The sequence below is a fragment of the Theropithecus gelada genome, chromosome 4 (assembly GCF_003255815.1).
Source record: "Theropithecus gelada isolate Dixy chromosome 4, Tgel_1.0, whole genome shotgun sequence".
In the NCBI taxonomy this organism is placed as follows: domain Eukaryota; kingdom Metazoa; phylum Chordata; class Mammalia; order Primates; family Cercopithecidae; genus Theropithecus; species Theropithecus gelada.
This window is the reverse complement of record NC_037671.1, coordinates 31,378,862-31,396,307: the sequence shown is the minus strand read 5'-3', so window position 1 is coordinate 31,396,307 and position 17,446 is coordinate 31,378,862. Positions and strand designations below refer to the sequence as shown.

The following is a 17,446-nucleotide window of genomic DNA, read 5'->3' as shown; positions in this document are numbered from 1 at the left end:
TTTTAATTTAATTTCACTTTTAAAATTTTGTCTATAGCCACCCTACTGTGCAGATCTCCAAACATTCCTCTTGTCTATCTGAAACTTCGTAACACTTTGACTAACCATGCTATTCCTTCCCCAACTCCTACCCCATCCTATAACATCTGGTAACCATTATTCTAATCTCTCTATTTCTATGAGGTCAAACTTTTTTTTTTTTTTTAGATTCCACATATAAGTGAGATGATGAAGTATTTGTCTTTTTGGGTCTGGCTATTTCTCTCAGCATAATGTCCTCCAGGTTCATCCACATTGTGAAAAATGACAGAATTTTTTTCTTTTTAAAGTCTGAATAGTATTTCATTGTATATATAGCTTTTCTTCTTCTTCTTCTTCTTTTTTTTTTTTTTTTTGAGTTTTGCTCTTGTCGCCCAGGCTGGAGTGCAATGGCGCAATCTCAGCTCACTGCAACCTCCGTCTCCCAGGTTCAAGCGATTCTCCTGCCTCAGCTTCCCAAATAGCTGGGATTACAAGCATGCGCCATCATGCCCGGCTAATTTTTGCATTTTTAGTAGAAATGGGGTTTCACACCATTGGCCAGGCTGGTCTCAAACTGCTGATCTCAGATGATCCACCCGCCTCGGCCTCCCAAAATGCTGGAATTACAAGTGTGAGCCACTGCGCCTGGCCTAGCACATTTTCTTTATATATCCCTCTGATGATGGACACTTAGGTTGATTCCATATCTTGGCTCTTATGAATAATGTTAATACTGCAATTAACATGAGAGTACAGATATTTCTTTGATATATTGATTTCAATTCCTTTGGATCTATTCCTAGATGTGGGACTGCTGGCTCATAAGATAATTTTATTTTTAGTTTTTGAGGTATCTATGTACTATTTTCCATAATGATTGTACTACTTTACATTTTCACCAACAATGTACAAAAGTTGCCTTTTCTCCATGGCCTTGTCAACGCTTGTTATCATCTTTCATCTTTTTGATAAAAGCTGGCATTTATCAAAAAGATTTTGTCAAAAAGATGAAAGATTGTTACAGGTGTGGTGGGTCATGCCTGTAATCCCAGCACCTTGGGAGGCCGAGGTGGAAGGATTGCTTGAGCCCAGGAGTTCCAACCCAAGTGTTTGAGAGCAGCCTGGGTAACATAGGGGGGTCCCCGTCTCTACAAAATAAATAAAAATCAGCGGGGCGTGGTGGCACATACTTGTGGTCTCAGCTAATTGGGAAGCCGAGGCAAGGGGATCGCTTGAGCCCAGGAGGTTGAGGTTGCAGTGAGCCGTGATCTTGCCACTTCACTCCAGCCTGGGCGACAGAGCCAGGCTCGGTCTCAAAACAAAAAGCAAAACAAAGCAAAAAGCAAAACAAAAAAAGTTATTTATTTATTTATTTTTTGAGACAATGTCTCACTCTTGTCCCCTAGGCTGGAGTGCATCTCTGCTCACTGCAACCTCCACCTCCCGGGTTCAAGCGATTCTCATGCCTCAGCCTCCCGAGTAGGTGGGATTACAGGTGCGTACCACCACGCCCGGCTAATTTTTGTATTTTTAATAGAGACGCGGTTTCACCATGGTGGCCAGGCTGGTCTCGAACCCCTGACCTCAGGTGATCTGCCCGCCTCAGCCTCCTGAAGTGCTGGGATTAGAGGCGTGAGCCACCGCACCCAGCAAAAAAAAAAAAAAAAAAAAAAAAAGTTATTCTAATGGGTGTGAAGTGATATTGTGGCTTTAATTTTCATTCCCTCAATGCTTAGTGATGCTGAGCATTTTTTTTTTCATATGTATTGCCATTTGCATATCTTCTTTTGAGAAATGTCTGTTCAAGTCCTTTACCTATTTTGTAATCAGATTGATTGTTTTCTTGCCATTTAGATGTTTGAATTCCTTATATATTTTGGATATTAACGTTTTATTAGATATAAGGTTTGCAAATGTTTTCCCATTCTGTGGTTTGTCTCTTCACTTTGCTGTTTCCTTTGCAGTGCAGAAACTTCTTTTAGTTTGATGCAGTCCCGTCTGTCTGCTTTAGCTTCTGTTGCTTGTGCTTCGGAGCCAAAAAAAAAAAGAAAAGAAAAGAAAAAAAGAAAAAAAAATCTTTGCCCAGACAATGTCATGGAGCTTTTCCCTTATTTATTTATTTTCAGTATTAGGTTTATAGTTTCCAGTCTTGCATTTTAATCGATTTTAAGTTGATTTTTATATATGGTGTAAGATAAAAGTTTAATTTTATTCTTCTTCACGTGGATAACCAGTTTTCCCAGCACCATTTATTAAAGAGGCTGTCCTTTCTCCATTGTATGTTCTTGGCACCTGTGTCAAAAATCGATCAACAATAAATACATGGTTATTTCTGGGCTTTCTACTCTCTTTCAAAGGTCAGTGTGTCTGTTTTTATGTCAGTACCACGCTTTATTACAATCACTTTATAATAGATATAGTGAGTGTGATGCTTCCAGCTTTATTTTGCTCGTTTTGTCTATTTGAGGTCTTTTGTTGTTCCATACAAATTTAAGAATTGTTTTTACTATTCGTGTAAAATATGACATTGGAATTTTGACAAGGATTGCATTGAATCTGTAGATAGCTTTGGGTAGACATTTTGATGATATTAATTCTTTCATGAACATGGAATATTTTCCATTTATTTGTGTTTTTGTCATTTTATCAGAGTTTTATAGTTTTCAGTGTACAGGTCTTTCATCTCTTTTGTTAAATTTACACTTAAATATTTTATTTTATTTTTGTTGCTATTGTAAATGGGATTGTTTTCTTAATTTCCTTTTCAGATACTTCATCATTATATAGAAATGCTACTGATTGTTTAATGTTGATTTTGTATCCTGCAGCTTTAATGAATTTATCAGTTCTAACTTTTCTGTAACATCTTTAGGGTTTTATATTTGCTGATCATGTCATCAGCAAATGGAGTTAATTTCAATTCCTTTCCTATTAGGATGACTTTTATGTCTTTCTCTTATCTAATTGCTCTGGCTAGGACTCCCAGTACCATGTTAAAAAGAAATGTTGAGAGTGTGCCTCCTTGTCTTGTCCCTAATCTTAGAGGAAAGGCATTTAACTTTTCACCATTAAGTATTTGTCATATGTGGCCTTTATTGTGTTGAGGTACATTCCCTATAAAACTAACCTTTTGAGAATTTTTAAGACGAAAGGGTGTTGAATTTTGTCAAATACTTTTTCTGTATCTATGGATATAATCACATGGTTTTTATCCTTCATTTTTGTTAATGTGGTATAACACATTTTTTGATACGGACAGATTTTAAAGTCTGTTTTTATTTCCTCAGGAAATTCTGAACACATTATCTCTGGGCAGCTGATCATATTCTCAATCCTTAGGTGGATCTCTTATTTGGAAAAGAAGTTTTCCCAGGATATGCCTATACATTCTTTGATGAAACTGTCAAAGAAAAATTATACCAGATGGAGTTAAATAGGCAAGGAAGACTTTATTCCAGACAATTGCAATTGGGGAGAGAGATTAAGTAAACTCAAATCCAGATACATCAGGGACATCTGGGGATCTATAGCCAGTAGTAAGGGTAAGACAACCATTTGATAGAAAATGACAATGAGGAACTTGTTTAGATATCAAGGGTGGAAAAACAGAAACTTGATAGGATTTTGAGGTGAGGAATTCTTACTGAATTGGCTTAGCAGGATTCTTGCTAAAACTAGGCTCAACTGGATTATTTGCTGAAATGGGGCTGGACAAGCCAAGGATGGGACCTAGTTGAGAGGAGGGCTCAGAGGAACCTAAGTAAAGTTTGCTCAAGGATGGAGTTTTTATAAACACCCACAGGAATTTCCTCAGATTCCTAAAGGAATTGGAGACCCAAAGAACATGGAAGCCACCAGGGGGAGAATCTACATATGCTCCCAGCCTATCCCAGTGTTGGTGACTGCTTCTGCCTCCTCACAGCAGCTGCTCCTTGGTCTTCTGTTCAGTTCTGGGTCACGTTGTGCAGGCACCATCTCCAATCAGGTCTTGTCCATTACCTTAATTTAGAGGCTTGGGATAAAGTCTGAGTTACTGGTTTGAGCTAGGATAAGTGGATGCTTGATGATGGATGTGATCATAATGAATATGCACAGTACCACAGGCTGGCTATGGTGGTGAGTGGAAGGATGGCTGGGCTTATAAGCATCCCAAACAGGTAGAAGAGGCTGTTAGGCCATTAGGAAAAGGGAGAACACTTTGGGTGAGATCTCATCACGCTAGCATGAACAAAGTGGAAAGAAGGTGGGGCCACACTAGCTAAGGCAACACCACAAGAAAATGTTAATTCCCTTTGCAATTAGCACCATTACAGACCATATGAAGTACAATCAAGCACACATAATGGGAACCATAATAATGCTTTCATAAATTTTGTAAACTTAGTTACAGAGTCTCTGTGTTACCAATGGTAATTCATAGTATGAGCTAATTAATTATTAATGGTTTAATGGACTTGGTGAAAGTAGGATTTGACTTGGTTTTTAGGTATGTATGAGAAAATCAAAATGTCAAAGTAAGAAATCTGAAAATAAAGAATTGGATTTAAAGGTTGCCTTTACATCATAGAAGAGATTAATTTGTACGAAACATAAATACTTGTTTCTAATTTAGTTCTTGTCCTCTCTGTCCTCTAGGGCACATATTTCCCTCACCTTGCCACCTCACATTTCCCACCTCATTCTAACAGCTAAATGAGTGTCTGTCAGGAATTTTCCGGACCTTCCAGGTTTCATCAACTCTATCTCCAATTCTATCCTGGTCTACACACAGAGTTCGGGGAGGCGAGATAGCGGGTACATTTTCTGTTCTTGACCTTCAGCTCCAAGGGACTATTTCCCGGGTGCTTCGGACAGAGTGTTTGGTAGTGTCTGGGGAGGACTCGGTCAGGGAGTTCCCCTCCTTTCACCCTGGCACTAGGAGCTGAAGAGGCGAGATGCCAGGCGAACGGCCGAAGGCAGAGGTCGTTTTACCCCCATCTCCCTTGTCTCCCACACAAGTTGTAGGACCCCTCCACCGTGTATGGTCCTAAATTGGGAATGCCAGCTCCCCGGCGCGGCGAGGCCAGGGTCCGGTCCCGAGGTGAGTTTTTCTCTCCGGCTGGAAGGCCTGACGCCGTGGATACCAGGGACCCGAGCCCTCCGGGGCTGCTGGCTTTGAAGGGATTTCCAGACGTTGCAGTCGGGGTGAGCGGTGAGACTAAGGACAGGCGACTACAGAAAGCAGATGAGGGTGAATTGTGTCATCGAGATGGGGGATGGGGAAAAGGGGCGAGAAGTAACCCGGGGCGCGAGGTCCACAGCCAAAAAAAAAACCCAAAAAAAAACAAAACAAAACAGAAAAAAACCACGCCTGAGACCAAGGCTCAGCTACTTTACACGCAGGACTTAGTTGTGGCAGCGAGGAGGGCTTCGAACACTAGGAAATTTTGAGGAAGCGTTTGTCTCCATCACAGGAATTGGGTTTCCTCGTTACTGCTGAAGGTTTTCGTAAGTCAGTCGGAGCAGCATCTTTCTCTTTGTCTCCAAACCAGTGAATTTGATATGCTTTGAAAGCATTCTTCTAGACTAAGGCTCTTGGTACTTGTGTTTGGATAGAAGGGGGAGAGTCCAATACCGTGCACGCGGCCACAAAGGCGTTTTCGAAGGGAATTCGATAGGAAGCGGGGGAACGAGTTTTTCTCACATTCAGAGGCCATCCAGGAACTGTAAAACGTTCACCTTTGAAAGGTCCCACCGAGATTCGAACTCGGATTGCTGGATTCAAAGTCCAGAGTGCTAACCATTACACCATGGGACCAACCACAAGAGTAGACTAGGTATATACAGTCGTCGTTAAATACCTCCTTGATAATAAACTTTCTAGTTGTTCCAATCCGGAAGAGTTAGGTCAGGCCTCAGTGAGACCACGCTGATAGGAAAGCTGTTTGTTGCTGGAGGAGTAACTGGCAAAATAAAATTCAGGGAGATCTGTGCACTTTTTCCTGCGCTTTTGTTAGCATAAATTAGCTTCCAGAAATCAACCGGGGCAGATTTGTGAGGTCTGAAACTTAACAATTTAGAAAATCCTCTTTAAGAAAAAGAATAGCTGTTATCAACATAAAATTGTGGGTACTCTAAGGCCTGTATGATGTAGCTGAGGGTAAGGTGGAGTAGGAAGAGGCAGCTGTCTTAACTAATTTTCATTATAATAGCATACTTTTGCAAATTTTACAAAATACGTTTCATACAGAGCAACCTCTTCCCAAGGCCTTGGAAAGCACAGTGCAAGGAAAGGATCTTAACACACTTTACCGAGACTCCTGATAAACATCTCTCTGGGGTGCAAATCTTTTAGCAATATCTATCAAAACAGTCTCTTCTACAGTCACTAAAAAGAATGGGATAGATACACCTAACGCATCTTGGCTTGGCAGTTTCTGGGGGAGGATTTAAATTTAAAACAAACAAAAAAGGCCAGTAACTTGCTGAATTGTAGTCTAGTATGATTTAAGTTTTACAAATTTTGAGTTATACTTGTGACTCAGTTATATTTGTACATAATAATATTGTACTCAATTTTATGTGTACATTTTAGAAATAGGTTGGAGGTATGTACAACAAACTCTTGGCATGAATTTTTCTGAGGAATGGAACTGAGGATGAAGAAACTTCATTTTTTGCCATGTTGACTTTTTGAATATTTGACTTTTTAAATAAATGTCTATCACTGTTGTAGTAATTAAAAAATGCAAATCTACAAAACAAAACCAAAAAAAAAGAGTAAAGCTCGTCAGTAGAGGACTTAGAAGTCATGTTTATTCCATGCTAACTGCCTACTGTGCTCACCATGGCAGAGATCACTGCCTTGCAGAATGAGAAAAAGGTAGTAGAATCCCTGACTGCAAAGGTTAGTTAGGGGGGAAACACAAAAGATAAATTCAGCACGTTAATAGTGGCTGAGAAAATGATCCTTTCAGGGTTGGATGACACAGGCACACAGACAAACATTTCACACACAATTTCGTTAGGTTTAGCGATTTACTTAAGACCATCCATGGACCCTAAACATAAGTTTTTTTTTTGTTTTTTGTTTTTTGTTTTTTTTAGAGATTTCTGAAAGAAATGTTCTGATTATTCAAAGCTTCTCTACTCAGAAATGCCAAAATGTGAGAAATCAACATAAGGACCAAAGCAGAAGGAAACAGAGAATGGAGAAGGGAACCAGGCAGCAATTCAACAAATATTCCTGGGGCATCTCTGCGCTACCAGAGGTATGGATGAACGCAGTGACTGCTTGAAGGGAATGTTCTGGTTACTCCACTCCAGTGATTCGCTAGGCGCTGATCCAGATTTTGGATCAAAACCGTCCAGATTTTATTAGATTTCTGGGACCAGTTTCCCCACAGTTGTTTAGTCACGGCTCTGTGCTCCGTGAATAAACAACTGAGGCTCATTCTCGGTGGGTCTTGGTTTTCCAATCCGTAAAACGGAAACAATAGACTAATTCTTACATTTCTTTTTAAGTCTGATTTAGGGTGAAAGGGAAGGGTGAAAGTGGCCCGAAATTAACGAGGAAAGGTGGGGGGGGGGAGCCTACAGATTCGCTGACGTGGTAGTCCTTAGGGATGCTCCTCTCCGTTTTGTTTCAGGTCGCTGCGGTGAGCAACGCGGGTCTGAGTGTCAGCGGTAGTTTATCATGGTGACAGGAAAACACAGACCAGCAGCCTCTACGCCAGCACTACTCACACTGTGAAACTCTTTTCACTGGGATGCCAGATAACTAGGTAATTCCGGAGTTAATTCTCCGTAGTTTCCAGAGTACTTGCCTCTCCAGAATTACTGGTACCGTAGGTGTTTGCACAACCAGTGAGAAGACTGCACCACCTGGAATCCTAGAGCGGACCGGAAGTGAGCGTGGCTCACCGGGCCCGGCCGGAACCTACGGGAACGGCTGCGGGTGTGTCCGCGGAACCGCCACCTGAGCCGTGGAGTGTTTCCCTCGACCCACTAGTCCGGGTTCGACAGGGTCTGAGCTCCTCACAGGTGGGAGCTGCGGCCGAGGGAAGGGTGCATGTGCGCGGCGACAATCGGGCCTCTTCCCCAGGCAGCTTGTGAGCCCCTCTCCCTCTCCGCCCTCGCCCAGGCTGCTCCGATCTTCGTTTCCTTGCCTAGGCTTATATACCCAGGCTTTATTTAGGGCCAAAGTATCCTTCATAACCTCAGTTTTCTGTCTCGCTAGTATCTTGCCGCTCAATTTGTGACCCTGAAGCTTTAGTGAGTCGTTCTGTGCTCACTATTTTTGGTCTTTTCAGAGGATGTCTTCACTTTCAATGGAATTGCCCGAGTAACTGACCTGTGTTGTCACGTAAACAAGTCTTTTTAAACTGAGTCTGTAGTTGTCCTGTGTTGAGTGTTTTCTTATATCAAAAACTTTCCTCACCAAGAATAAAAAAGGAGCTCGAGTAAAATCACCCATTTGCCTACACCCCATCTGGAGAGAGCCTTTCCCTGAGCTGTCTAAGCTCGGGATGGAAGCAGTCTCCAGGGTCTTCCCAGCCTTGGCTGGCCAGGCTCCAGAAGAACAAGGGGAGATTATCAAAGTAAAGGTTAAAGAAGAAGACCATACTTGGGATCAGGAATCAGGCCTACCTAGGAATTTGTCTTATACCAGGGAACTCTCTCGTCAGCGCTTCAGGCAGTTCTGCTATCAGGAGACACCTGGGCCCAGGGAGGCTCTGAGTCAACTGCGGGAACTTTGCCGTCAGTGGCTGAACCCAGAGATACATACCAAGGAGCAGATCCTGGAATTGTTGGTGCTGGAGCAGTTCCTGACCATCCTGCCTGAGGAGCTCCAGTCCTGGGTGCGGGAGCATAATCCTGAGAGTGGAGAAGAGGTGGTAACTTTGCTGGAAGATTTGGAGAGGGAGCTTGATGAACCTAGACAGCAGGTGAGAAATTGGAGGTGCCATCTTCTGTGGAGAATTTGGGTGCATGGATCCAGAATGGAGTAATGGGAGTAATTTCACACTGGTGGTTCCAAACCCTGGTTTGGGGCATTATTTCTTATTTGATCACTGGTGTAGATGAATAGATTCATGCATATGAGATAACAGTCTTTGTGTATGATACAAATAATTAAATGATTTAACCAAATGGAAAACCTTGATCTATTTTTTACCAGAAAATATAGTTTATGTAGTGACTATGAGATTAAAGAAATATACAATACTATTTTTCTTTTTTAAATTTCTGTCTTTTGAAGCTATCTAGGCTCTGTCACTAATTAGCTGTGTAACCTTGGGCATATTACACCTTCTCTGGAACATTTTTTTTTTTTTTTTTTTTTTTGAGACGGAGTCTTGCTCGGTAGCCCGGGCTGGAGTGCAGTGGCCCGATCTCAGCTCACTGCAAGCTCCGCCTCCCGGGTTTACGCCATTCTCCTGCCTCAGCCTCCCAAGTAGCTGGGACTACAGGCGCCCGCCACCTCGCCCGGCTAGTTTTTTTTTTTTGTATTTTTAGTAGAGACGGGGTTTCACGGTGTTAGCCAGGATGGTCTCGATCTCCTGACCTCATGATCCGCCTGTCTCGGCCTCCCAAAGTGCTGGGATTACAGGCTTGAGCCACCGCGCCCGGCCTCTCTGGAACATTAATGTCTTCATCTGTACAATGAAAATACTAGTTGCATGATTTCCTTGGTTCTTTTCAGTATCTAGAGTTGTTGGTATGTAAAATGTTTTGAGCGCAAAATTATTTTTAGAAGAATTTTAAAAGCTTTTTGCCGTTACAATGGAGTTGTTTCTAAAGGAGTACATTTGCCTTCTTTGACAGTAATTTTAGAACATTATGGATATTGCCAGACATTCTTATATTTTTTAGTGATACTGTTCATACATTTATCTGAACTGTTTCAGAATATGAACCCTTATGTATACAGTCTGATCTGTTAAAAACGCATGTTTCTGGAATGCAGAATCTTTTAAAATGAGGTCAGTATGCCATAAGTGAGTCAGTAAAAAGCTGAAATTGTGAGGGCTCATGTATGAGTTTTCCCAGCAAGTTGATGTTTGGGGCCACCAAGTGGGAGTGGCTGAATTCAAAGTATCTGATTTAGCTGAGCACAGCAAGTCCTGAGTACATACAATACTGTACATAATTCCCATTTGCCCCCCCATCCTTCCTTGGCTGTCTCGGAAGTGCCTATTTACGTTGTTCCCTCCCATCTTTGTGTATTTTTTGCTAAACTTTTTTGTATTCCAGAAAAGGAGCAGGCAGAGGGTTTTGCAAGTGCCATAGAAGTGTGCTTGTGATACAATTTCTGCTAGTGAGTATAAAAGAAGAAAAACTTTAACAATTGAAGACAAGTTTGAAACTGTACAATATTTTGAAAGAAAAGAAAGTGAGATTGGTCATGCAACTGGCATAAAGGAGTAAATGTATGTACAATTAGAGACAATGATGAGAAAAATAAAAGAAAATTATCTAGCTGGAACAACTGCCAGTGTTATGAAATCTATTGGAACAAGGCATAAGGAAATGGAGGAAATGGAGCATTTGTTAAGTGTGTGGATTGAATACCAAACAAGGAAGCAATCCAATGCAGTGTTTCTCAGAATTAAAGAGAATACCATCACAATGTATGGAGACATTAAGAAAAAGATGAAAATTCCGCAGAAGTGCCTTCATTTAGTGGAAGTAGTGGCTGGTTTAGTGGCTTCAAGAACTACTGTAGTTTCCACAGTATTAAACTGTGCAGACAAGGCTGTAAGTGCAGATGAAGAAGCTGCAAAGACATTTCCCCCAGCATTAAGAAATTAGATTGATGAAGAAGGCCATCCCCTGGCTCAGATTTTTAGTTTTTATGAAACCAGTTTCTGTTGGAAGCAGATGCCCTCAAGGGGATATGTGGAGAATTTGGGTGCATGGATCCAGAATGGAGTAAGCAGGACTGGAAGTACTCTAGAAACACACTGTGGGGTTTAAGGCTACAAAGGATCAACAGATGGTGATGCTGGGTGCAAATGCCAGTGGAATTTTAAAGCTAAAGCCTGTGATTGTCATTCTGCCAATCTATAAGCTTTAAAATGAGTTGTAAAGACTAGCCTTGGTGCCTACTATATGTCTAGCAAGAGAGACTGGATGACAGGGCAGACATTTTCTGATCGTTCAGGTGATTTTTTTGTAGATTAAAAAAAAAGCATTGCAAGAGAAAAAATTGTCTTTTAAAATTCTTATAATTCTCAGTGATACACCAAGTCACCCTCCAGTAGTTACTGAGCTTTCTTCAAATATCACAGTTCTCATTTTACCTCCCAATACAACTTCTTTACTGCAGCCCCTTGATCACGGTGTGATTGCAATCTTTAAAGCTTATTATTTAAAGCAAACATTCAAGATACTGATTGTCTATACAGGGAGTGACAGTCCCCTAACAGTTTTTGAATTATGTAAATGATTCAACATTAAACTTATGGTTGATATTATTGTAGACGCCTGGAATGATTTCACAAAAGCCTGTTTGCATGGGGTGTGATATACAATTCTCCCTGATTTAATTTATGATTCCAAAGCCTTTGAGCCTTCAGAAGAGCTCTCCAAAACCAACCCAAGCTGTGTTGCTCTTGCAAAGGGGGCTGGATTTGAAGAAGATGCTAGTGAGGATAATGCGGAGCGCTGCAGTCTGACATACAGGATCTTTCTATAGAAGAGCTGCAAGTTAGTTGCTGAGGCACAAATGGAAGGTGTGGAAGAAGAAGAACATGCAGTTCCGCAAGCTACAAGCTGCGTCCCAAGAGCTTTTCACTGCTCAGTTATCTTCTGTTTCAAGTATGATAGAGAAGCAGTTGGAGTGGATAAAAGATAATGACTACAATGCAGAACGCAGCATGATTTTACTTCATGACATAAAGTCCTATTTGGAGCCATATAAACAGCTTCGTTATGAAAGAAGGAAAGTGTTAAAACAGCAAACACTGGGCATCTTTTTATAAGCCAGTGTGAAAGAAGTAAAAATAAGATGATGGAGCGGAACCCACATCATGTTTCTTGTAGTATCACTGTATCCAAGGGTGGAAGGATGTAACATCAAATGTTCAAGCCTCTTCACTTCACTTTTGATGATTATATCTTTCCACCTTTGAATTTTTATTGTTGTTGTTGTTGTGTGTTTGTTTTGAGACAGAATTTCGCGCTCTCCCCCAGGCTGCAGTGCAGTGGCGTGATCTCAGCTCACTCACTCCAAGCTCTGCCTCCGGGGCTCACGCCATTCTCCTGCCTCAGCCTCCCGAGTAGCTGGGACTACAGGCGCCCGCCACCACTCCTGGCTAATTTTTGTATTTTTAGTAGAGACGGGGTTTCACCGTGTTAGCCAGGTTGGTCTCAATCTCCTGACCTCGTGATCCTCCCGCCTCGGCCTCCCAAAGTGCTGGGATTACAGGCGTGAGCCACCGCGCCTGGTCCACCTTTGAATTTTTGATGATTATATCCTTCCACCCTTGCCTCGCCCTTTCCTCACACTTGTTTCTAATAAGATAACATCACCTTTCTAAGGTAAAATCCTATACTTAAAGTAAGATTTATTAACGTCTTATATTTTTACTAGCGCTGTTATAGTGTTTGTTTTATTTTCTTTTATTTTTATTTTTTGAGACGGAATCTCACTGTCGCCAGGCAGGAGTGCAGTGGCACGATCTCAGCTCACTGCAACCTCTGCCTCCCTCGTTCAAGGGATTTTCCTGCCTCAGCCTGATAAGTAGCTGGGATTTGCAGGCATGCGCTACCACGCCCAGCTAATTTTTGTATTTTTAGTAGAGACGTGGCTTCACCATGTTGGCCAGGATGGTCTCGATCTGTTGACCTCGTGATCCGCCAGCCTCGGCCTCCCAAAGTGCTGGGATTACAGGCGTGAGCCACCGCGCGCCAGCCGGGAGTTGTTATAGTTTTAATAGTGCTCTGGTGACAAAGTTGTGTAGGTGTTAAAATAGTCCACCCTTTAACCGTATTTTCCCCATAAATCCTGTCACTTTTCTGCAGTTTTGCAGAAAGCGTGTTTTTTAATACATTCATCTGTTACATTGCAGCACAAATGCCTATATAAGCAATTTCTCAAGTCTAGTCAGCACACCCTTTTCCTTTTGCTTTAAATAACAAATACAGGGTTCCCCCCCCTTAAGATATGCCTGTTACTTTAGAATAGGGGTATCCAATCTTTTGAATTCCCTGGGCCACATTGGAAGAATAATTGTCTTGGGCCACACTAAAATACACTAACAATAACTGATCAGCTAAAAAAAAAAAAAAAAAAATCACAAAACAATCTTACAATGTTTTGAAAAAGTTTACAAAATTGTGTTGGGCCACATTCAGAACTGTCCTGGGCTGCATGTGGCCCGCAGGCTGCAGGGTGGACAAGCTTGCTTTAAAATTTCCCCTTCTAGCTTTTTTGAAAACTGTAGCTGCTGGTAGGACTTGGGTATTGTTCAGGTTATATGCTGATCATATTTGATAGTTTTTTTTTAATGTGGTCAGAGTTATAAATATCTCTTAGTCTTGTTGAAGATCAGGTTTGTATAAATGTTTCTCATTTTTCTTGTTTTTGTGTGATTTCCCCCACAGGGGAAATACCACTGTGGCAGACATGTTTAGCTGGCAATCCAGTGTCTGTTCCACCCTTCTTTCTTCCCAACAAAATGTTGGTTTTGTTCATACTGGCAGTGTATCTAATTAAATTCTTTTCCAGGCTTCCTTGTTCTAGAGTTAACTGTGCAACAGAATTCTGGCCAGGGAGAAATAAGCATATTTCGGGGAGGAGGTTCCTGGGGAAGCTTTTATTTTCCTAATAAAATAGGGGAGATTAGTTTAGTTTCACCTTTTCCCACTTCCAGTCTTGAACACTAATGTGATATCTGGCCATCTTGTGACCATTAAGTGATGGTAAACATGAGGCCAAATGCTAGTGTTAAAAGTGACAGAGCAGACATATGAAGACAGCTAGGGTCCCTAACAAAACTGTTAGATAAATGAGTTGGTGCCAGCAACTACCTTCTTCTAGACTTCTTGTTATGTAACAAAAATAAACCCCTATTTGTGCCACTATAAGTTAGGTGTTCTAACTTACTGGAAATATGTGCATTTCTAATGAACACAGCAATATTTACCATATTACAACCAAAAGTTTCTTTCCAGCATTTTTATTTATTTATTTATTTGAGATGGAATCTCACTCTGTCACCCAGGCTGGAGTGCAGTGGCACGATCTTGGCTCACTGCAACCTCCACCTCCCAGACTCAAGCGATCCACCCTACTCAGCCTCCTGAGTAGCTGGGACCACAGATATGTGCTACCATGCCCGGCTAATTTTTTGTATTTTTGGCAGTGATGAGGTTTCACTATGTTGTCCAGGCTGGTCTCGAACTCCGGAGCTCAAGCAATCCTCCCACCTTGGCCTCCCAAAGTGCTGAGATTACAGGTGTCAGCTACTGCGCTCAACCTCTTTCTAGCATTAAAAAAAATCAAACCCAGGAATTGAATAGTGAAAGACTAATGACTGTCGTTTGAAGTAACTTCAGTTTTGTAATTTATTACCACCCCCCAGGGTACACTTCAAACTTCTGTGGTAGAGACAGAGGTGGAGTTCCTCCCAGTTCTAAGACCAGGCCCACCCATTTGGTCCAGTGCAGCTGGTGGAAAAGTAAAGGAATCAAGAAGCTAGATTTGTGTTTGTGCTTAGAGTGTATGGGGGGTGGGGGAGAGTCAGTGAAGAATTCAACACAATGAACCATATCCATATTTTGTTTCTTAGTTGCTCCAAAAGCTGAGATTGTGTATACCAACATTACAGAACTGATACATTGTTTAATTATAAACAGCAGGTGGCCTTCTTTCACAGATTCTGTTTCTGGCAGTTATGCAAACATTTAGGCAAATTGAAATGCATGCTATTTTATTATACAAAGCAATTTACATAAGATACCTTATTAAGCTCAGAGAAGGGAAAAACATACCAAAGGGAACTGGCTTAACCATTTTATGAATTTTGAGAAAATTGATTTTTTGAAATGTCCTTTGCACAGTTTAAGAATTTTATTTTATTTTATTTTATTTTATTTTTTGAGGTGGAGTCTCGCTCTGTCATGCAGTGGCGCGATCTTGACTCACTGCAACCTCTGCCTCCTGAGTTCAAGTGATCCTCCTGCCTCAGCCTCCTGAGTAGCTGGGACTACAGGCATGCACCACCACACCTGGCTAATTTTTGTCTCTTTAGTAGAGATGTGGTTTTACTATGTTAGTTAAGCTGGTCCTGAACTTCTGACCTCAGGTGATCCACCCACCTCAGCCTCCTTTTGTTAGTCCCAAAATGCTGGGATTACAGGCGTGAGCCACTGTGCCCAGCGAAAATAAATTTATAATGTGGTGTCCAAGTTGGAGGAAAGGAGCGTGACACAGAATCTTAAATCGCAACATGATATTCTAAGAATATGTAGGCTTTCATCTCCTCCTACGTCATTGAATATTCCCTTTTAGAATATTCTGGTTTATGTGCAATTTTGGGATTCACTATCCATGGACATTTTCCAACTGGATGTAGTAGAGTAAGTGTAACCATTAACAACTTTGTAATCCTTGAACCATTTGAACATTTTCTTAGGCCTGGTGAATCTGCATTATTATTAGTAGAGATAGGGTTTCGCCATGTTGGGCAGACTGGTCTCAAAACTCCTGACCTCAGGTGATCCATCTGCCTTGGCCTCCCAAAGTGCTGGGATTACAGGTGTGAGCCACTGCGCCCGGCCCAATATTTACTTTTAATTAACCACTCTGAAACTCATTTACAATTTTTTTAGTCATCACAGTTTAGAGGATTTCTTTAACATGCTTTCATTGTTATTCCTAGAAACAGAAACCAAAGGGATGCATTTTAACTCTTGTCCTATAAAGACATCAGTTTCTGTTGTATGGCTCTGGCTTTATTAGTCCCAGCATTTTTCATTTCTCTTCATATTTTATCTTGTACTTAAGAATTCAGTAAAGACTGATGTTTTTTCTTCTTACATTCTATTTTAATGGAAAAATACAAGTTTAACTGTGACAAACTACAATTATTTATGTTGTTTACTAAATGCACCTATTTGTCCACAGGTCTCACAGGGCACATATGGTCAGGAAGCTTCTATAGAAGAAATGGCCCCTCTGGATTCTGCAAAGGAGTCTTTAGGCACCCAGCTTCAGTCTATGGAAGATAGAATGGAATGTGAATCTCCAGAGCCATACCCACTTCAAGATAATGGTGAGAATAATTTAGTTCTAAGAAAGAGGGTGAGACTTGGGAGAGTGAAGGGTCTAGTATTGAAAGTTACCAAACCTCATTCCATTTCAGCTTCTACTGAATGTATTAATAGTTGAAGGAAAAGTCAACCCGTATAGTGTAGTGTTATTAAGGGAGTTGAATTAAAGCAGTCAGGTAATAATGTCAAAAATACTTGAACCCAAGATTTTTCATGGATACTTTGTAATGAAGTTGGTAAGTACCTGTGGATAAATCAGATACCTCTGTATGTAAATACTGAGCACTTGGCAGTGTAGTCTTGGGTCCCATTGCTGTAGCCTCTGACCACGATTTTTGTCACGTAATGACTGTGTATACATTGGAAATACTATTTGAAAATTCTACGTTAGAATATGGAATTTCTGAAGTCTATGTTTATTAGTGTTCTAAGGTCTGTTATTGGTATAATGTGTAGTAGAGGCGGAGTCTGGCCTGGTTCTGGAACAGCTATCTTTTCCATTTAAAAAGGGTTAGGTAAAATGGATACAATGTTTTTCTCCTCTTACAGCCCTAACAATTTTCTTAGACATTAATATCGATTCAAAAACTTATGGGGCTCATATTTTCCTGGTTCTCTTGACGTTGCCCTGTATTTCTTCTTCTAATTCATTCTTGTTTATTTTCCTTCTATGCTTCTAGTTCTATAGCATGGCACAAAATGGATCAGCATGGGAAGAAATGCTATCCATACGATGGTCTTTTTCAATCACATTTTGAGATAGCACTTACCATTATTGTTATTTTATTATAAAGTTAATCAACAATTTTCTACTGAACACTCGATGTAGTAACGTGTTAGATAATGTGAAAGATACTAGAGAAATAAGTGATCTCTGTTTCTTTAGAAACTTAGTCTTTTTGCATCTACCTATAAAACAGTTAAAGAAGAAAGTGCTATAGGGCTAACTTGTGTTATAAATAGATTATGATTTTCAGGAAAGGAAAACTCACTATGAGCTTCAATTTAATGATCAAAGAAGCCGTACTGGAACAATTGAGAGTTAAATGAAGCCAAACCACACAGTAACACATCATTAATTTTAACCTAGTTTTAGAAAATATAAACATTTTAGATGATTTAAATTTACTAGTTCATTACTGCTACAGAACCAAACTACGGTTCA

At 40.8% G+C, this 17,446-nt stretch overlaps 1 protein-coding gene and 1 non-coding gene across 3 annotated transcripts in view; one reads left to right on the top strand and one right to left on the bottom strand.

The window, feature by feature from the left end:
* The window catches only part of ZBED9 (zinc finger BED-type containing 9), a 44,856-nt gene that overhangs the window by 20,793 nt on the left and 6,617 nt on the right, over window positions 1–17,446 (top strand). The window contains exons 2-4 of one of the 2 annotated variants that reach the window (XM_025383445.1): window positions 7,108–7,271; window positions 7,650–7,784; window positions 16,136–16,283. In XM_025383445.1, the coding sequence (XP_025239230.1) occupies window positions 16,178–16,283 (106 nt within the window). In that variant the 5' untranslated portion in view covers window positions 7,108–7,271; window positions 7,650–7,784; window positions 16,136–16,177. Of the gene's footprint in view, window positions 1–7,107; window positions 7,272–7,649; window positions 7,785–7,910; window positions 8,949–16,135; window positions 16,284–17,446 lie in introns of those variants that run through there. The other variant, XM_025383444.1, reaches the window with a different exon arrangement.
* Window positions 5,747–5,818, bottom strand: TRNAQ-UUG. Its single transcript has one exon. It is a non-coding gene; the product is annotated as a tRNA-Gln (tRNA).